The following is a 22,127-nucleotide window of genomic DNA, read 5'->3' on the forward strand; positions in this document are numbered from 1 at the left end:
TCATGTATTTAGCGTCGATCAGGATTACAATTTTTCACAAACCTTGGACGATCATAGCTCGTCGATTACCGCCGTGAGATTTTTTAATCAAACTAATCAAAGTAATCAGCTACAAATGGTGTCTTGCGGGGCTGACAAGAGTATCATCTTTAGGCAATTGCAATCCGTAAGATACATATATATATATATATATATTTTTTTTTTTTTATTCTTTTTGCTTTAGGAAAAAAAATTCTCGATAAAGATGATTGAAGATAAGCGTTGTGTGTATGTGTTATTATTATGTTTTCTTTTTTTTTTTTTTTTCTTTTTTTATAGACACCAGGCGGAATGCCACAATTCGCCAGAGGTCATAACGCTCAGGGAAAGACAACGTTATACGATATGGAAGTGGATTCTGGACAAAAACATGTTTTAACTGCCTGCCAAGATAGAAATATTAGGGTTTATAATGTAACTACCGGGAAGCACAGTAAAACGTTCAAAGGATCCGTCGGCGAAGATGGATCCCTCATTAAAGTTGTCTTAGGTAAACAGATCATTGGATTTACCATTAAAAGAAAAAAAAAAAAAAAAAAAAAAAAAATGAGGAAAAAAATTTAATAAAAAATTGTTGTTATCGAATATAATGCAAATTAATGTTTACAATGATTAACATAAATGACATTGCGACGATATAAAGGAATGAAAGATATTTATTAAAATTTATTTCTTCATTTTGCATAATTCGTTTATTGTCTTTTCGATATAATAATATGATGTAGAAATATTATATATATATATATATATATCTGATATTTACAGATTCGTCAGGAATTTACGTAGCTACCTCATGTACAGACAAGACATTATGTGTTTACGATTATTATAGTGGTGAATGTATGGCAACCATGCTCGGTCATTCAGAATTAGTGACGGGATTGCGTTTTAGCTCGGACTGTCGTCACCTCGTTTCTGCGAGTGGTGACGGTTGCATATTTGTTTGGCGTGTGCCTCACGATATGGTTGTGACGATGCAAGCGCGACTCGCTCAACAGGCAATGCGTGCTGGAAAGTAAGATATATATATACACTTTCTTTTTTTTTCTTTTTTTTTTTCTGTAAACGCAACAGAAGAATGAAATATTGCGACGTTGCGTATTTTTTTTTTCTTTTCTTCATTTTTTTTTTTTTTTTTTTTTTTTTGAGAGTTGCAAGTTAATTTTTTTTTTTTTTCTTTCTTTCTGTTTACGACAGAAGGCCACCACAGGTCAATGGCAGTGGAATTGAAATACAGTTAGATAATGAAACGTTTGGATCACCGCCACCAGAATTTCTTGATCCAAACGCAAATCCTGCCCCTCAAAATGTTGGTGTCGATTATAGATTTAGCGTTGGTCAATTACCTCTCTGGGCAAAAAAACAAATTAATACGACGACCGTCGAAGAAACAACGACGGTTGGTTCGACCGTTCGACCGCTTAGCGTAGATTTACCGAAAGGAAGATGGGCTCAAAGGGTACAACAAGGTGACGGTATTACCGTCAAATCCGTTTACGATAGCGATGAGGTCATACCCTTTCCTCCTCCTCGTGGAAGCGTCGATTCTGATGGAGGTGGAGGAGGTGGTGGTTCAAAGGACAGTTCTATCGACAGCGGTACCGAAACCAAATGCAGTAGCGATTATCGTCGTGATACTATCATTCTCAAAAGGGTTAGTTAACATTGATTACAATATATATATATATATATATATTTTATTTATATTTTAATACATATTATTTAACATAATATTATTAAGATACAATAATATATGTTTTATTATGTATTATATGAAAGAAAAATGATAATAAGATATAAAAGTTAATCAAAATAAAAATCATAACTTATATTATCATTTTGATAATTCCATTTTAGGAAGAGGAAGAAAGTGTATTTCAACCATGTCCAGATAGTTACAGAGAATTAACCAATGAAACAAAACAGGTATTAATGAGTCAAATTAACGATATTTACGATGCATCTCTCTTTTCTCATTTTTTTTTTTTTTTTTGCATGAATATGTTAATAATCCACGATTATGAATCATAAATATCATTCGTCGTCATATTTAATCTCACAATGGTAACAATTTGTTATAATTATTTTATAATTGTTAGCTTTGCTGATCGTTTTACGTGATAATTTTTCTATTTTACCTTTATCACATATTAATGTTACCTTTTTATTTTCTTTTTCTTCTTCTTCTTCTTCTTTTTTTTTTTTTTTTTTTTTGTGTTGATCCTCATTTTATTTGACCGGCCAACGTAGGTGATCGGTGGTAACGTGACGATTGCTAGAGGTAACAATATCACGGAAGTGACACGTCAATCAAGAAGTCGTCATCACACTGATGATAGCAGTCTTGGGAGTTTTAAATTCGAGGTATTGCTTGCTTATACTCGATGCGTGCGAGTGCCTGCAGCACACTCATGGATTAAAAGCTATGATAAAATTTTTATAACCATGTCAAAGTAAAACTGATATCGTTCGATAAGAAAATATTTTTAAAATAAACGATACTTCGTCATTATTCTAAGCAACACATTTTTTTTTTTTTTTTTTTTTTTTTTCTTTTTATCATAATTTTATTGCTTTTGCATTATACGTGTGTCGTTAGCTTTTTTTTTTTTTTCTTTATTTACTTATTTAATTCTTTTTCTTTCCTTTTTTTTTTTTTCTTCTTTTTTTGGTTTCCCTTTTTTTTCGTCGTTATTGCTCTATGTATTAGATATAATCTAACTTCAATCGTTTATGAATAATAAGATAAAAATAGTGTATGTATGTACATACATATATATATATATATATATATATATATATATATAACACATATATACATGTACACACACCATTATTTGCATTTATTTAATATTATTTTATTTAGGATCATGAAAGTACGGAACATGATGGTGACGTAGAAGATTATTCCGAGGGAGAAAATGGTACAACTGGTTCAGAAAAATCACATCATAGATTAATGTATTATCCACCACAAGAGGATACTGTATCGAATCAGTTTACAGTAAATGCGATGGACGTTGAAGAACTTCGAAGGTTTGTTTAATTCGTTTGACAATTCGTTATTATATTTTTATATTGTATTTCATATTGAAATAAAATCTATTTGTTAAATCACGGTCGATCATAGATCTCAAAGGCGGCAGAAAAAGCCAAGAAATACAGAAAGTGGACGAACGAGCGAATTAACTGCATCTGGTAGCCAAGATGATTCCGATTCGGAAGGTGGAGCGTCAACGCCAAGTGCCGAAAGAAATCCATTATCAATGTTATCAGAAGCAAGCTCGGAGGGTTTCGATCAAATTACGAAACAAAGTCATCGCGAGAAATATTTAAAAAATGCATTCGAGTCTCTTAGCGGCGCCGAAGAACCAACAAATCGTGTAAAAACAACCAGTATTAGTTCTCAGTTTCATGGAAGGTAATAATTTGTCGGATAATAATTAACAAATATTATCATTGATCTTATAAATACAATAATCTTACTGCATTCGTTTTCATAATTATATATATTAGGGTAAATAATGGTTCAGAAAGTAACAATAGCAACAAAGTACGTAATGCAGCGGTAGTAAATGCAACGAAACATGCCAGGGGTGATGCGGATATTGTTAAGAAACGAGAGGAATTACAAAGAAGAATAGAAGAGACCAGAAGAAAGCTGCAAAGCGTAAGATTATATAATTTTTTCTATTTTTTTTTTTTTTTTTTTTTTTTTTTTTTGTTATTTAAATATGATAAATTCGTTGACAATGTTATATTCTGTTTTTAAAGGTCGGATACAGGTCATCCTTAAAAAGCAGCCAGAGCATTTCTGATTTAAGCAGCCATATACCAGAGAAACATCATCGTTCAAGTAGACTTAACACAGGTAACAAATTGGGTGAACAAAACAAATTTTCAAAGCCAATTAATCCTTGCAAACCTATGCCAAATCCAAAACCCGCGTTTAAACCGCAACAACTCATTAACAAAGTCCAAGGTGTTGGGAATGCTTTGTCTAAATCAGATATGTCAAATGAACAGTGCAGCTTAAATAATGATAATAATAAAACAACATCGTGTGTAAGTGAAAAGACAATACCATCTCTTAACCGTCCACTAACACTTACATTAAAGAAAACTGAAAAGTATAAGCTGTCATTGAATAAGCCCAATCAATCATTACCCGATTCTCCTGTATGCGAGGAATTAAAACTGTTGAAGGAACATTGTAAGAAAAACGTTAGTCGTTTCGCAAGATTCGCACAAAAGAGAAGATCCTGTAGTTATTTTATCGGTCTCGACGATAACGAGGAAGAAATGGAAAATCTGGCAAAGTCGTTTGAGAGTTTGCCAGCAATGAATGAACGTAATATTGAAAATTTGAAGCAAACGATTGACGACGGTGACGATGGTAATGGAAATTTCAGCGATGATTCATTGGAAGGCGATTTCAAAAATCCACCGCGACGTTGCGTTAGCGATTATCAAATTAACATACATATGGACAGTAGTAGTCATGTAGATAATAAAAGTTATCCAAATTATCAGGCTTATCAAAGGAGGATTTTAACAGGTTCGCAAGAAAGTATATTGTCGGATGCTTCGGTCGAATCATTTTCAAAAGGTAGCGCTGAAATATTGGATTGTAATAACTACGATCATGACAGGCACTCAAGCGCAAGTTTTTTCTTATCGAAACGTAAAACACAAGTTGGAAGAAGTCAGGAGAGCATATTAACTGACGAATCGGATTATCAAATGTTTCCATTACAGAAGAACGTTGATCATAGAAGTACAGAAAGCGTTTTAACGGATGACTCGGATTCGTTGGTTAAATCGGCACCGTTAGAAATGTTATTTGATTCACATTACAAAAGAAAACGACAAAATTCCGAAACGTACAGTGGAAATCCTAACAACGAAATCGAAACTACAAACAATACACAAACATCGACGGATGATACCACTTTGTGCAGGGCTGTATTTAGATCAAAATCCCTTCAAGATACAAGAATGTGTAAAGCTAAAAATGATATTAATTTTAGCGAGGATAACGCACAACCGGCTACGTGTATATATTATGAATTCAATTTTGACAATGATAATGAGAAAAATTCGGATATTAGAATAATGGCCAATTCCGATACAATCTCAAGAAGCAACAGTTTAAAGGTACCAAAGGAGCCACATTCAATGCTGATATTAAATGACTTCGTGGCGCATAAACCACCAAAACCAAAGAGAAATTCATCGCGAACCCAAAGTATGCGTAACAGAGCAAGACCAGCATGGAATAAATATAATATGGATTCGTCGTCGTCACAATCGACAATACAAAACATCGAACCGATTAATTATTCCGCGACTTTACCCGCCAACTTATCTCATTTAAGTTATAAAACAAGAAACGACGAGGATTCTTCTAAACAAAATCGAAAGGACGGCGATGCCAATTCAAAAAGATTCGAAGAATTTTTACAATCCGCTAAATATTCATTGCAAGCTACGAACGACGAAACGAATGATAGAAACATATTTTTCAATCAACAAACGCGTTTAACAGATAAGAAGATAAACATAGAAGGAATACCACCGTACAATCCTGAAAATACTTTGGATAGATACAAACGACAAAACGTTAATGAATCTTCTCGTATAATGTCCAACGAGGAAGATAATGCTAGTCACGATAGGGACAACATATGTTCTTTTGAAAATCAAATACCAACGAAGGATACAATGGAAACTTATGACTCTTTAGAACCCAATGTTACATCATCTATCGATTTACGTGGAACCCAACTCGAATCAAATAATTCCAATTTACAATCAACGAACGCGCGCATTGATAATTTGGATGCTAGCGTTGACGTTAGGATAACACGTGCCATAGAAGGAACCGTTAAATTATTATCCAAAGAATTTGAGAATTTAGTTAGAAGGGAGCAATACTTCATGAAGGAAAAATGTTTGCGTTTAACTCATTGTCCCGAAACAAGTGAAAACTTTGCCAAGCTTGAGGCCGAACGTGACAGTAGATATTGCACTATTAGACGTGATATACGTATTCATTCCGGTGGCGAGGATAGCGATTGCGCCGATATATCAACGATGGATAAATCATTGATGGAAAGTGGTTCCTCTACGTCAGCATCGAGTTGCACGAATTCCCCTAAACGGATGTGGCCACCTGCGTCACGATGTCAGAGTCACATGAAGTGGACAAAAACTTTGCCCACTATTAATCAAGCAACTATTCCCACGAAACATCTTTATGCAGGTACTTAAAGTGGAGTCCAAAATAGCAAGTAATTAATATACGTAGAACTTATGAAACAAATTTAGACGTGATATATATATATATATGTATATGTATATGTATATGTAATATAGCTCATATATATATATATATGTTTGAACTTTCTTCTCATTACCGTTTTCATTGAATCGTATTAAAATAGCGTGTGTATGTTTTTTTTTTTTTTTTTTTTGCTTATAATAGACACCTTCGTTAGTCAGGCAAGCACGATATATACGCAAATAATAAATACATCTATGCATAAAAAAAGTAAGATCAAAGTAAACGATTTACAATAATACACCACAGAGTAACATTGACAGTCGCATATAAAATTGCATAGATAATTATCACGCATATTACAGTAATAATATAATAATGCATACAAAAAAAAAAAAAATAATATTCGTCTATTACATTTTTTTTAGCTTTTCGATATGAATGCAATAAAATGATGTACAATTAAAAAACAATGTATACATATAAATTAATTGCTTGAGAAAATGCTATTGTCTATGTTTATACATATACATATAAATATATTTTAAACATTTAATTAGAAGACTCGTTTTCACAAAGACAGCAATTACTTTTCAGTTTGAATGCCTTTATTTACAAAGTTATGGCTTCATATGTGTATATATTTCCAGTTTTTACTTCTTTCGGAATGACTTGTTAAATTGCGGCATGTTTTATCATCCTTTTTATATAATTCATCCTGCTTTCCTATTTTCATCCCATATCTGCCTTATCACAAAATAATGTATATTAATTTCATTAATATCATACATATTTTATATAAATTTTCTTTTTTTCTTTTCATTTTATTTCATTATTTTATATAATATTTATCTTTTAGTTGGATAAATGAAAAAACAAGAAAAGAATAAATATATATATATATATATATATATATATATATATATATATATATATATATAAATATATATATATATATATATATATATATATATATATATGTGTTTATATGATACACATGTCAAAAAATAAAAGATAAGCATTTATATTTATTATAAAATTACATTTGCGTTGTGTTAAAATGTAGTTTAGTGCATGTGTGTGTGCATTGTCAACAGTTGGCAGTAATGGGGGGCGAATCTCGTCAAAAGTTATTGACAGTGAAGAAGAGGGGAGTGGCATGAGACGTGCCTGTTCATTAAGTGATCTTTCTGTCAGCCCATCAAATAGATTACTGCATGGTCCTGTACAAGGTATTCCTTTCATGCAACATATTTTATTTTAATTTTACATGCTTCGATAATTAAATGAATGATGATCATTTTTTCCTTTTTTTTTTTTTTTCTTTTTTTGTCTCTTTTTGTACTTTCATTTTTTCTTTTTTGTTTCTTTTTTTTTTTAATCCAATTCTATATAATAAGTGTATTATTAATTAGTATAGATGTATTTTATTTGATAGAAATAAAAGTATTTGTCTATATATTTATATTCATTTTAATTGAACAAAATAGTTTCAGGAAAAGTAAATACTAAAAATATTAGTACATCGTCAAGAGGTAATTCTGGGAATATAAATATTGGCAATCAGTTAAGACATTCAACCACGAAAAATCATTCAAATCACATGACAAGAAGTAGTAGCGTCGGTGTATTAAATCAGGTATCATACATTATTAAATTTATAATTAAATTATGATAGAATAGTAAATGATCAACATATCAAATTTTTATTAACGTAAATGTCTGTTCATTTTATTAACAGAGTGATTCAGAATCTGATGCTGGTGTATCAGTAGGAGGAAGAGGATGGAACAATCAAACTGGAAATAATAGAATGAGCGGCTTAATGAGGCCAACGATTAGTTCACAAAATAAGATCAATCATCAGATTAAATCGAATTCCTCATCCAGTAATAATCTTCCTTCTATTCTAAGGCGACGGGGTATGCAGGGAGCTTACTCTAGCGGTAATTACAAATTTTGTTTCTTTTCTTTTTTTTTTCTTTTTTTTTTCTTTTTTTTCTTTTTATAAAAATCCTTTCCATTTGAAATCCTAGAAACTCATAACATTCCTTTTTTTATATATATACATATATATATATACAACAATAGTAAATCTAAGTCAAGTTGGTAATCAAGAAGATTCAAGTTCAGAAGATACTTCATCTAATGGAAATGGTGTCAAGCCAGCTCTACCTCCAAGACCTAGAAGTATCAGTATCGATCATTCCTCAGCCAGGTAAATAATAATTATATTGTCAAAAAATTATTTTATAGAAATTCACATGTGTCATATATGTTAACATTCTGTCATATACAAATACATATATATATAATAATAATAATAATAATAATAATAATAATAATAATAATAATAATAATAATAATAATAATTTTATAGTTTATGCCTTCCTGGTACTGCCGTTAGAAGATCTGGGTCATCTGGTCTAATAACAAATGGTCGAGGCAGTGGAAACATAATTGGTCAAAGTGGTGCAAGGTTATCAGTACCAAACAGAAATCAATTAGAACCAAGCCCTCAAGAATTACCTGTTAAAGATACAGACCGTGCCATTGATGTAGCCAGTGCCGAATGTAAGTATTACACTAGCTTACATTACAAATAATTATGTCAGTACTTGTATTCATAAATCACTATCATGATTAAATCATCTTTCTCAATCGTCTTAGCATGCAAGATTGCAGGGAATTATTGAAAGTATTGTTTGTAAATTTTTCATGTTACTAAAATTTGGTGTGGCTACAAATCCGGACACATTAATTGGTATTTCATATTAAAAAGAAAAAAAAAAAAAAATCTTTCAATAAATATTATATACTTCAATCTAATATAAATTTTACTCTTACAGTAGGCACGGATAAAGCATTAGGTAAACTAAAGACTTCTATTGAGAATGCTGTCCTGTGAAAATAATAAATCTATGAGTGTATTCAAAATTTGTAAGTGATCATGCTATGACAAAAAAAAATAATAAAAAAAAAAAATTTTTTTATATCGTCAAAGTCACATCCAAACATAGTACAAATTAGAATCCAGTGTCCAGATTGCTGTATATATAATTGCTACATCTTCCGTTTAAATTTTCTAATGATATTTGCTAATCATGTTAGCGTCCATAGAGGCTTATTTAAAAATTACGAAGATCTATATTTGATTGAAAGAATGTTACCACCTATTATATTTATTTCTTCTCTCATAAAAATAGCTTCACCTTTGACCTATTTTCATATATTAGTTTAGTATTACATCATTATCAAATTTGTTCATCCATCATAAAATTCAATCGATTTCAGATCATTATTCAAAAACTTATTTCATATTTTATTATAAATATTTCAGCTTATAATATTGTATATGTAATACGAATAGCGTTTCCCCCCCTCTTACGTTTCTTAATTTAAAATAAATTCCATCGTTCCTCCTTGTTATGCAACGAATAAATCATAAATAATCATATTAATGTTTATTACAAATTAGATCATTACATAGAAAACAATTGACGAAGATGTTGAATAATGGAGACCTCCTTTAAAAAAAAAAAAAAAAAAAAAAGTCATTTTCCATATTTGTAGGTATCAATCATAATAGCATGGTCTCATACGGATTTTAGAAGCAAATATATACCCGCACGTTGCACGATGCTGCTATTTACTGTGTTTAAATATGAAAGAAGATAAATGTTACATTTGAAATCTTATCGTGTCTATAAGTAAAATTATATTCATGATATTATTTGATAATATTTCAAAAAACAAATGTAACATTTATCTTAATAAAAAGAAGGAAAAAAAAAAAAAAAAAAAGAGAGAAAAGAAAAAGAAAAAGTGAATGCGTATTTCAATAGTTTCATGGGAAAAAAAAATTTTTTTTAATGCCATGACATCGTCTTTGCAGTGTCAACTCAACTGTGCAATACAATTGCGGATGAGCTTACGCGAACAGCAGATAACGTTGTACAACTGTACAAACGTTTAACTATAGACAATGAGGATGATCCATCAAGAACGACCATCGATAGGGATACAATGTTACGTGGTCTAGAATCTTCTGTCAATGAAACAATGCGTACATTACGACTAGTTGTGGCAGGCGTTGAAAATCATAACGATGAAACTAGTAATAATGTTGCCCCGAACGAAGTTACCGCGAAGTTTCAAGAATTACTTGCAGGCCAAGATCAAGGGAAGGTAGTGAACATGATGCAACAATATTCAGAATTACTCTTAAATATGATGCAACAAAGGATGGGAGGGACACAATCGAGCCATACATAAAAAAAAAGAAGAAAAGAAAATCCGTCCATCTGATGATAAATTGGATTAATATGCAAATGGATAACGTATTCATGTTCAAAGCACGTACGTTTGTGATGAGTGAATAAGTATTTTCTCGGCGATAATAATAATAATAATAATAATAATAATAATAATAATAATATTAGATCACATTCCTAAGTGCAGGATATGGATATTTTGTTTTGTTTTTCTAAAGGAAAGGAAAAATATAAGAAAGAGAAAGTGAAAATGAAAATGAAAATGAAAATGAAAATGAAAATGAAAATGAAAATGAAAATGAATAAATAAAAGAGAGGGACTTCGGTATTTCAGTTGCCAAGATCCTAAGTGCATATCGTAAGCACGCATATGTTCCTTTTCAATTTGTCATAGTAGTACATTGCATTCTTTGTGAGTACTTTTTGAATGAATTTAATATAAACTTAGTTCTTAAAAAGCAGATTGAACTGTCAGCAATGAAGCCTTGGGACTTGATAGGAATTATAACATGTATAACTGCTGAACAGTATCATTAGAAAAAAAAAATAAGAAGAAGGAAAAAAAAAAGGAAAAAGGAAGAAAAAAAGAACTTCATAGCACAAAATATATTATTTTTGACTAATTCTTAAGCACTATAATGGTTCGCACTTGGAGATGAGGAAATCTTCAACGTCGTTCAATGTAGTACTTGTTATTAATCAATACAATTTGATGATAAATATGCTGAGGAAGGAACGTGTGAAAATAACCAGATAAACTCCAAGTAATGTCATATGGTATAACTTTAGGACATTTATTTATCCTATTTATAAAATCAAATGTGTCGAATTTGTGCGTATTTTATCTTGAGGCCATATGCCGGGAAATGCCAATTAACTAAAGACTATTAGTATAGTATCCACAACAAACATACATATATGTATATTTATCAAATATTGAATGGTATTATAACGTAATATTAGTATTCTTGTTATGTAACCAAAGGGGTTGTCTGTACCTATGGTAAAAAGGGAAATTCTTTTCCCCTCCTAAATGTTTAAAAAGCTTTTAGACAGTCCATTAATAAAAAAAAAAAAATAATAATAATAATAATATACAGTATATAAACTTGCCAGAATAAGAAAGCGCCTAGTTACTAAAATACTATATTAAGAAGTATAACCAGGCTTTTCCAGATATAGAAAAATGTAGGGTGCAAATATATGATTATATATTTCAAATAACGTTATTTATAATTATTGAAATTTTCTTTCTTTTAAATGTTTACGCATTGTTAATACTTTTTTTGTCGAAAATAGGAAAAAAGTTTTTAGTTGTTGTTAATATAAAATTGTACAAAGAACCGGGAGAAATATTTTTTACTTTGATTTGTAAAACTGATTGAAATTCACAATCGATATTTGCACGAACTACCAATTTGATGTTACCTTATAATAATGGCATATTTTGTCATAGGAATTGACCTATACTTGCATATTTTTCCACGTAAACATATTATTCCTAAGAGTACTTCTCACAGTTCCAAAACATCATAAATTTCAATTAGAATTTGGCAATGATATTGTCCAAAATTTTTTATCAATGACATCACAATTATAAAATCATAAGGACCTGCAAACTATAGTTAGAATATTATTGTACCTTGTTCGAATATCTTATACATGAATATAAAAGATATGCAAAGAATAGTAGAAGACTTCTACTAAAACAATAAAATATACATATTATATATTTTCAATCGTAAAACTGGCAGAGAGATTAAAAATACATTATTGTACTTCACACATATAATTTTCTAAAATGCATTAGTCCGTCTAGAATATTATTTTTTAATCCATACATTTGTTATTTTCGAAAAATTCATAGAAATTGAAGTCTTCTGCAAATATCTTTGGGAATTATTTTAATAAGAATATTTTATGAAAAAAAAAAAAAAAAACAAAAAAAAAACAAAAAAATTAAAAAAAAAAAAGAAAAAAAAAGAAGAAAAAAGGACAAAACAAGATACAGACAAAATCACAAAGAAAAACAAATATGTTTGCATTTCCTTGTGTAAAATTTCGTACAATTTCTGTATGTAGTTCGATAAATTAGACGTCGTCTATATATGAGTATGTATGTATGTGTGAGTAGTAGAAGTTGAATTTCGAAAGGCTAAAAAAAAAAAACTTTGCTGCGAAGCCTGCAATATTGAATAATAATTGATGCACGATTATAATATTTAATCAATCATATTCTCGAACGGACGGAATTGTACTGTGGAATAATACATCTGAAATGTATAATATTTAACGATTTTAACATTTGCAGAAAAATGCAATCTGTTTTTTTTTTTTTTTTTGTTTTGTTACATTGTAAGTTCTTTCTTGTTTATTATAACATTCTCACATTGTATGTAATGTATAAAAAGTGCCATTTAGGTTAACAAATCTCATTCAGCAATACACATTAAAAACACAGATTCCTATATAATGTGCTGCTTTTAATATTATATGAAAGAATACTATTTAAAAATATTTTATATATATAATCAATTTTCTTTGGTAACATCACTGCTAATCAATCCTTATTAGTTTTACATGAAATTATAATTATTTATTTCTGTGAGATTTAATAATTAATAATGTAAAGATTAAAAAATAATCAACAGATATAGAAAACAAAATGTTTACGAAAAAAGATTTATATTCCTGAAAATAATTAAAAACAAAAAAAAAAGAAAAAAGATAATAATATAAAAAAAAAAAAAAAAAAAAAAAAGAAAAAAGAAAAAAGAAATAACCACATACGAGCAACAAACTCTCTAGTATATGTAAAATTTTTTAACTGGTATCAGCATTTTTGTAATATGTATTGCTAGAAAATGAACATGAGTATAGAAAGAGATAAACATATGCAATTTGAACAACAAAGTACTGAATCTCATTATGCATCTAAATGTATTTAATTAAACTCATGTAAGAACATATTCTCATTCCAAATTATCACTTTCATGCTACATTAATATCATCTACAATGACATTTCATAATTAAAAATTACAGTGGCTTTGTATATTACGTGCGTTGTATTAAGTTATACGATTATGGAATATATAATAGGTTATCCATTTTTTTTTTAAATGTACATATTTATTTGAGCTCCGTAAGTAGTAAATGACTTCATAAAAAAATATAGATGCCAAATGTAACAATTCTTCATAAATATCTTTTAGCATTTCATTTTGTATATTATATTAATAATTAATAATATAATAATGTGTATTATCTAAAATGTTAATGTTCTATTAATTTGTTCTACTTTATCATCGTAATTTTTTCTTTTTATTTTTTTTTTTCTTTTTTTTTTTTTTTTTTTCTATCGAATTCCATTCATTGTTTCTTTAAAGAAGGATATGAACTATATTTATAACATTATAAATTATATATGTTATTAGATAAAAGCTTGATATGAAGAAAAAAAAAAAAAAAAGAAAAAAATATATAGTGACAGACAAAAATTTAATGACGAAAATTAGAGAGATTTTATTCAAGTGCCAATTCTGATAAATATATAATTTTCCTATACAGCAACAATATATTATCTAATAATAATTAATTTTATTAAATCTTATTAAAATATTAAATTATTATAATAGTAATAATTTTATTTAACGTGTAATAAATTTTGAGATAAATATCAGTTTTTTTAAAACCATTAACTTTGTAATTAATATGATAATAAAAACTATTAATCAGAATTATTGAGACTGAGAGTATGTAACGGTAGTAGTAGTAATATAGCAAAATAAGGTTTGCTGATATAACGTATGTATATACTTAGATAGTTAACAGCGATTACGAGTATTCATTCAAATCAGACGTTAGGACAATTTTATATAATAGTTAATGACAAGTATTTCTTGGGAAATTTTCTATATGATCATCAGTTGACGACATTTACATAGATAATATTAGATGGTTGTGTAATTTCTGTCGTATTTCATTCGTAAAAAGATAAAATTGTTTTTGATGCCAATTAAACGAAAACAGTTATAGATAATAATGGCCAAAATATTACAAATTGTATAAACTTTAATTTTATCAAAAGAATACGACAAAAATTATATTGCAATCTAATAAATAAGATTATTGTCCACAAAAATTAAAACTATTTTTTTTTGTTTTTTAAGTTAGTAAAAATCACTATTTATGATTCAATTTAAAACAATATTTCATTTATCCTTGTTTTCATCATTGTATCTTTTGCATGCTGTAAATGGCAATGACAAAAGAAAACAAAAATTAATAACATAATTGGAATGAGGCAATGATGCTCCCTATAAAATTAGTATAATAATTAATATTTTGGCATTTCTATTAATAAAAATTTCATAAATTATATTATATATATTCGAATGCACATAAATTCAGCATAAAATTCTATCGTAGCTTTCAGTTTCACTTTCCCATTGAGCGTAATTCTTCCAGCTATAAAAAAAAAATCGATAATAATAATAATAATAATAATAATAATAATAATAATTACATATTGCATTTAAAAATATATGAAAAGTTTTGAAGAGTAATATATTTTAAGACTTTACCTCCTTTTCTTCATCTACTTCATCCTCCTCGTCCTCCTCATCAGAACCATGGACAGAGGCTGCAGGAGTAGTATGTCTTGAAGATGATGGTGAAGGTGGTTCACTAATCGGTCTTGGATAACTAAATCTGCCTACACCACCCTCTGCATACTCTGATGCAAGCTCAGGATAAACAGTTGTCAATGCCTTTATTCTAGCTTGACGATAGTACTATAATTATGAACAATATAATTATGAATTATATTACATTTAATATTTAACGATATTCATATATAATAAAAAAAAAAAAAAAAAAAAATATAAAATAATCAATTAACTTACGATACCAAGATTCCTCCAATCAAGAAGATCGCTCAATCTCTCGGTACGATTTCTTTGAATTATACGTTGTCTTCGACTAAGTCGAGCAAAATCGAACATATATTGTGCAAGCTGTTGAACGCTATTTTCCAAACTAATAAATCTTCGATCTACGATATAAATACCATAACTCATTGGATCGGCTATATGCTCTTGCATAAAACATCCAAATCCAGATAAATTAGTAGTTATACTAGGAATGCCCATAACAGTACATTCAGCGGGAGTATATCCCCATGGTTCGTAATAAGATGGAAATACTCCTAAATGACAACCACGAACGAATTCTTCATAATCTAATCCAAACAATGGATTTGTTGATGATAAAAATTCTGGATGGAATACCATCTGTGAAAAAGAAAAAATGACGAATTATTAGTTTTGTTATCTTTTTTCCTTTTTTTTTTTTTTTTTTTTTATCAATTACCTTCACTCTATCATTAACTGTATTGAAAAGATTACATCTTCTAATGGAATTTAAGACTGGATCATTCCAATCGTCTACAACATTATGTGTGGTAACAGGTGGTAATCCATTTCTTTGTAGAGCATACAAACATCTGAGACAAAGATATCGTATATAACAAGTATGTCAATAAAATCGATTCAATGAGACGAGTTGAGAAACGTAAACGAAACATTGATTTGCTAAGACAACATAACAGATACATATAATTATTGGCTGTGAAGTGATAATTAATTATTGAATTTAAGAGTATATTTTAATAAGTTATTGTTAATACTTGTTTCAACTTCCTAAAAACTATCCTAAGGTAATAAATATATACTCCTGACCCAGTCATGTTCCTGTCACGTATATATATATATATATATATATATGTTACATCCTCTGACTCATCTCATTGAACGGACTACAATATGATATCAATATACATATTCATTTTAATATCGTATACCTTTTTATTTTAATAATATCATCTTTTAAAAGAAGATCTTCTGCATCTGGCATACGACCCGACAAACATAATTCATACATTCTTTTACCCATTTTATGTTGTATATCAGTAATTGTATCCCTTAGTGCTTTGGTTACCTAGTAATAAGAACAATAATGGTCATTCGATTTTATAAATTATATTATAATGTAATAAGTCTTACTTACGGCATGACCACGTAATGATTCTACATTAAAATTATTAGTACGCGCTGGAAAAATAAGAAATGCAACTACAGTAATATCAGGTCTTGACGTCTTTAAATAATGATTTAATCTTGCTAAAGCTTCTATGAAAATATCAGCTCCTTTATTTCCAAACTCATAACGGCCTGCGATAAAAAAGTATAAAGTTTTGTCCAAGTCAAAATCATAATGCCTGAAAAACAAAAAAAAGAAAAAAAAAAGAAAAAAAAGGATATAAATCATAAAAGTATAAAATAAATAATCCAACGTTGTTAACGATTCAAACAAATAATATGTACCCATAAAAATGGCCCCGTACAAATTCGTGTATTTTCTCTTTGCTGACGGCATGTAAATTTTGAAATTCATGTAGTGCTGCGAACTTTTTAACATTCAATCCATTTGGTGTAATAATATCAGGTTTGCGTTTGAGTAAATGTTCAGCTTCGAATCCTGTAATATCCGATACTGTTGTAAATGTATGTGCTAAATGTGTAGCTGCTCGTTCCATACAATATCTATGATAAATTTGGCGCTTCCCGGCTTCTTCATCTACACTGAACTGTAAATGAAGTAGATATATAATTCAATTTATCTGACAATATAAAAATATTATATAAATTACCTTATCTAAATTGTTGTAAAAATCAGTCTTTCCTGCGCATAAGTATCTTCCAAGGAGTGTAGCATGTGTTGTAAAGACAGTTGCAACATCAACGTGTCTTGTTCTTAATGCGATTAAACCAACACCTGCCTGCCATTCATGACAATGTACGACTACTCGTGGTGGAATAACAGAATATTGTTCTGCTGCTTTTCTGAAACATTTTAGATACGATATAAAAATCTAAATCTTAATATAAAAATTACTTATCTGATTAAAGGATAAATATATTAAATCATATGTTTTACCTGAATTCAGAGATAAATTGACAAACTAAATATCCAAGAATTACTGCATCATTTGCTTCAATATCTAAATGAGGAATACCAAGATTGCATGTATTCCACATTTCTTGTTTATATTCATCTAATTTCCATGCTGCACTTCCAATATCAAATAAAATTATTTGAGGATTTCCATCAACTAGCCATGTTCCAGTTACAACCTCAATAAAAGTTTATATATTAAAATAATTGAAGTATCCTAGAGGACACAATCACTATACACAAATCTATAGTAATAAACAATTAAACCAAACAATTCTAGTTAAATACATTGAACTATTATTAAAAGAACTCTTATATATAATACATAACTATACGTCCTTGATTTATATTTGTAGCCTTTGAAATGTAGCCAATTCATAACTACGCACATGTGTCTTTAACTAATACTAATCAATCCAACAATGTATTTTATTCTTGTACAATGTTCAACTCGTTGTTAACACATTTTAATAATTTCTTTTATATCTAATAATTATTGTAGAATATTTAGAATTTGTTAAAACGTACAATTAACACTTACTTTAAATCCTTGATCACGTAGAATTTGTACTGCTTGATTCAATGGATTATGATGAGGAAAATCAGCCTCTTCGACTTCAGTTCTTGCTGTAAGTTCTTTGTACGGTCCAATAAGACAATATTGATCACCCATTTCTTCAGTAGATACATAAGCTTTAGACCGTATTACTGTGTATATACCACCAACTAAAATATAGAAATATATATAACAATATAAAAGTGAAACTTATCAAACTTATTTATCAAATAGTATATACTATTATATATACTAGTGTTTATTATAATTAATTGTACCTTTATTGGCGACCTCCCATGCAACTTCAAAATTCCAACGATTTTCATGTTGAGCTGTATAGCCACGATCCATAAATTCTAATAAATCATTGCTACTGTCTACACGGTAAAATCTTCTGGAAGCACGTTCTTTGGACATTTTGCTAGTTTATTTTTGATCTACAATTTAAAATAATGATCCATTTAATATATTTAACATTCTTTTTCTATATTAAACCTTTATCCATTCATTTTCATTCATTCATTTCTTCAACTTGTATTATTTTATAATTCACACGTCTACAAAAGCTATAATTAACAATTTGTTATTTATTTATTTTTATTATCATTTTATTTCTCTCCAATTTACACAACACAAATAAACCATTGAAATTATTATTAAACTCTGATAGATAATTGAAAACAATAAAATACCGTTTAAAGAAATAAAATTAACGAAATAAGATATTGAAATATCTTATAATAGTTTAAAATCATTCGAACATTATGCACACACGTGACAAAACGGTATATTATTTAAAACCGAAAGAAAAACAAGAAACCTGTATCGACTTTATTTCCCGAATGTTTCATTCATCATAGAATCAATATATTCAATTATGAATGAGATTCATATTAAAGGAAAAAGAAAAAAGTGAAAGTTTATTTAAAAAAAAAAAAAAAAAATACGCATTCGTTTTGGTATCGGCTATGAAGTTCAAAGGTCAATGACAATAGAAAAATTAGACCGGTATAGAAACACTTGAGACAAAAAATCTTTAAGGAATTGAAATAAAATAATTAAAATATACGTTTAAAATTCGTTAGATTTCTTACCGCTCGATCGTCTCTCCTCCTTCGTCACGAGTGTTGAAAAAAAATTTGTTTTCTATCACTCGCAGCTCAGTCAGACAGACGACGAGCCGCAGATTTCCACGCTTGAATTCGTTTGAAGGTCACCACGGACTACGGAAAGGTCACAAGGGCTTGGCTTGAAGATCGTCGGTACTTTAGGCAGATGAATAACGGCGAACGTACGATAACATGATCTCACTTGGGTCTCTTCCGTGACGAATAGATGGCACAAAATCACTCCCGGTTTAATTTTCGAACGACTGAATCGTTTGTAATCATATTTCGAACGTTACGAAATTCTTTATAGGTATAGTAGAAAGTATCTACGTGCTATCTTAGGATTATGATGAGAGTGAGATGTGACGCTAAGCTGCGCCCTTGAAAATTCAAACGACTAAATTTAGCGCCAAATGTTAATTGCATTTCATTTCTTTTTTTTTTTTTTTTTTTTTTTTTTTTTTTTTATCTTTTTTTTCCTCTTTTTTTTTCTTCTTCCTTTTTCATTTTTTTTTTTTTTTTTTATCCCTTTACAACGCACATGGACGTGGTATATATATATATATATATAAATTATAATTCATTAATTAAAACGACGAACGTTGTTTACGAATGAATCTGTGCGATGTCGGAATTGTTTGTTTGATTTCTCAAGTATTACGTACGTTTACTACTTTTTTTTTTCTTTTTTTTCATTCTTTTTAGTTTTTCTTAGTTAACTTCTTTTTTTAATTTTTGTTTTTCTCTGTGAACGATAGATTACGTTATAGATGTCGTTGAAATAATATTATGTAAATTCTTCATACGTCGATTGGCGATAAGATGATTTTTTTTCTTTTTCTTTTTTTTTCTTTTTTTTTCTTTTTTTTTCTTTTTTTAAACGCATAAGATAAAAGTAAACTGATTGGATTTCGGAAGTATAATAAATAATTGGTAATTGCGTAGTTTATACATATTTTTAATCTATGATAAGATTTCGAGGTGAATTTTAATATTTATACGCGTTAAATGTTATCAGTATAAAATGCAATATATATATATATATATATATATATATATATATATATATATATATATTTCTAATATTGCTATATTATAGTTTCATTCGACTTCCAAAAAAATAATTAACAGGAGAATTAAATGTTCTATATATATTACAATTATGTGTAATTTCATGATATCTTTTACATGCTCCTTCGTAATTTTTCATTGATGATAATTTTACAATATCTTCAATATCTTCAAGTACAAATTCGTACTCATTTAATTTTTGTGTAAGTGATGCATTTGTTAGATGTTTGAATGGACAACCATAAGATTCTGTTGATTTTATATTAAGATTGATAATACTTGAACATTTCAAACAGGTATAAGTTTTCCGTATATTTCCTTCGCCATATATGTGTCTTAATCGATATCCATACTCTCTTTCAAATGTTGCTTCATTTATTTTTTTTGTAAATTCTTGTTTCCAAAGTTCCATGGCATCGTCTGAAGTAACTCCAATATCTTTTAAAAATAAACTGTACTGTTTACGTTCTCCATATTTAAGATGATGATCTTTTCTTAGCATTTCATGAATTATTCTCATACATAATGGATAAGACTTTTTTGACATATCGTCTAATTCTGATAGCGATGGGACATAGTTTTTTTTTATTATATCCTTTTCCTTAGTAATGTACTCAGTTAACATGTTAAAGATTTTATTGATTCTAGGATCATTTACTGCATCGTTTGCAACTAATGGCATGGATTCTAAACCTTCAGCTAAATTTTCCTTGAAGTAACCAAAACATAATCCAGCTAATTCTTTTTCAGGTACAAAAGCCATACCATATTTAAGAAAAACTTTATGCGTTTCAACTAAATCTATAACAAATGTAAATGGGACCTTGTAAAAAGGCTCGTTATGTAAATTATTCAATTTAATATATTCTTGCAGTTCTTCTTTATCTTCCTCAGAAATATTATGTGTTTTTAATTTATTAACATTAAAAAATTCTTTGATCTCTTCATTAGTTAATGTATATAATCTCCAATAAAAAAGTCTTAATTCTTGAATGTGAAACCATTTTCTTTCATATATTGAAAAAACTCCTCTTAACATAAAATGAGAAATATGATCTTGTTTTCTCAAGTACAATATTTCATTCATCACTTTAACATCTGATCCTAGTTCTTTGCTAGGGCCATTTATAATTTTTACAAATATATCATAACCTTTTTTTTTCAATTCATTTATTAATATTTCCTTGCACTGTTGTGCTGTTCTTCTTATACCAGTGCCTATATATATCCTTTCTACAAACAGTAGAACTTCTATACGTTGCATACATATTGATTCTAATTCTTTCAATGAAAAATTTCCTACTGGATAATATTTGTACAATTGCAAATCATGTAAATATGATTCTGTAGGATTTATAGATGTATCTGAGTTATGACAAGCAAACATTTGAAGGTGATACAATATTTAAAAAATATAAATAAAAAATGAAAAATTCCACGAAAATAATTTTCTTGATTCACTTTTCCACTTTTTTCGATATTATACTTCAATTTGCTAGTTTTGTATTAATTTTATATTTTCTGTATTGTTAGCAAAAAAGCTTATTTAGAAAATATAATAAATTAAATATTCATTGTAGCATGATTATATTTCTATTTATAAGAAATTTTAATTTTCTCTACTAACGAAGAACTTATTTTTAGGTTATGACATTTAAATTTGTTTGTTTCTATTATAATTTTTGTTATGAGTTTTTCAATATGCACTAACAAATATTTTATGTTATATTAGAGCATATATTTAAATATAAATTAAACAAATAGGTTAATTTTTTCAAAA

At 28.5% G+C, this 22,127-nt stretch overlaps 3 protein-coding genes across 8 annotated transcripts in view; 1 reads left to right on the forward strand and 2 right to left on the reverse strand.

Annotated features, from left to right (window-relative positions):
* Positions 1-12,597, forward strand: part of LOC124950647 — a 120,969-nt gene extending 108,372 nt beyond the window's left edge. For 3 of the 5 annotated variants that reach the window (XM_047497614.1, XM_047497616.1, XM_047497615.1), the window contains exons 10-25: positions 1-166; positions 319-529; positions 805-1,054; positions 1,237-1,693; positions 1,897-1,965; positions 2,290-2,403; positions 2,906-3,075; positions 3,170-3,460; positions 3,556-3,709; positions 3,814-6,304; positions 7,420-7,554; positions 7,813-7,961; positions 8,064-8,268; positions 8,414-8,540; positions 8,703-8,896; positions 10,218-12,597. The exon at positions 1-166 is cut by the window's left edge and continues 159 nt beyond it. In XM_047497614.1, coding sequence (XP_047353570.1) covers positions 1-166; positions 319-529; positions 805-1,054; positions 1,237-1,693; positions 1,897-1,965; positions 2,290-2,403; positions 2,906-3,075; positions 3,170-3,460; positions 3,556-3,709; positions 3,814-6,304; positions 7,420-7,554; positions 7,813-7,961; positions 8,064-8,268; positions 8,414-8,540; positions 8,703-8,896; positions 10,218-10,597 — 5,563 coding nt within the window. In that variant the 3' untranslated portion in view covers positions 10,598-12,597. Of the gene's footprint in view, positions 167-318; positions 530-804; positions 1,055-1,236; positions 1,694-1,896; positions 1,966-2,289; positions 2,404-2,905; positions 3,076-3,169; positions 3,461-3,555; positions 3,710-3,813; positions 6,305-7,419; positions 7,555-7,812; positions 7,962-8,063; positions 8,269-8,413; positions 8,541-8,702; positions 8,897-9,171; positions 9,263-10,217 lie in introns of all 5 variants that reach the window. The other 2 variants (XM_047497618.1, XM_047497617.1) reach the window with 2 other exon arrangements.
* Positions 12,598-14,081: 1,484 nt separating this feature from the next.
* LOC124950648 (glycogen [starch] synthase) lies at positions 14,082-20,269 on the reverse strand. Of its 2 annotated transcripts, none has more exons than XM_047497620.1 (12): positions 19,463-20,269; positions 18,446-18,604; positions 18,153-18,337; positions 17,594-17,790; positions 17,307-17,499; positions 16,981-17,243; positions 16,664-16,874; positions 16,458-16,594; positions 15,968-16,100; positions 15,502-15,888; positions 15,181-15,390; positions 14,082-15,064 (listed from the first exon to the last, which is right to left on the reverse strand). In XM_047497620.1, exons 2-12 carry the CDS (start codon positions 18,582-18,584, stop codon positions 15,035-15,037), a joined length of 2,085 nt encoding a protein of 694 aa, XP_047353576.1. In that variant the 5' UTR covers positions 18,585-18,604; positions 19,463-20,269; the 3' UTR covers positions 14,082-15,034. The 2 variants fall into 2 exon arrangements, with proteins under 2 accessions (XP_047353576.1, XP_047353575.1); XM_047497619.1 differs by having other exon boundaries at positions 19,262-20,268.
* Positions 20,270-20,366: 97 nt separating this feature from the next.
* LOC124950338 (DNA primase large subunit-like) lies at positions 20,367-22,020 on the reverse strand. Its single transcript, XM_047496872.1, has one exon. The coding sequence runs from the start codon at positions 21,732-21,734 to the stop codon at positions 20,370-20,372; it is 1,365 nt and encodes a 454-aa protein (XP_047352828.1). The 5' UTR covers positions 21,735-22,020; the 3' UTR covers positions 20,367-20,369.
* Between the last annotated feature and the right edge of the window lie 107 nt (positions 22,021-22,127).

This window comes from Vespa velutina, chromosome 7, assembly GCF_912470025.1.
Source record: "Vespa velutina chromosome 7, iVesVel2.1, whole genome shotgun sequence".
Classification (NCBI taxonomy): domain Eukaryota; kingdom Metazoa; phylum Arthropoda; class Insecta; order Hymenoptera; family Vespidae; genus Vespa; species Vespa velutina.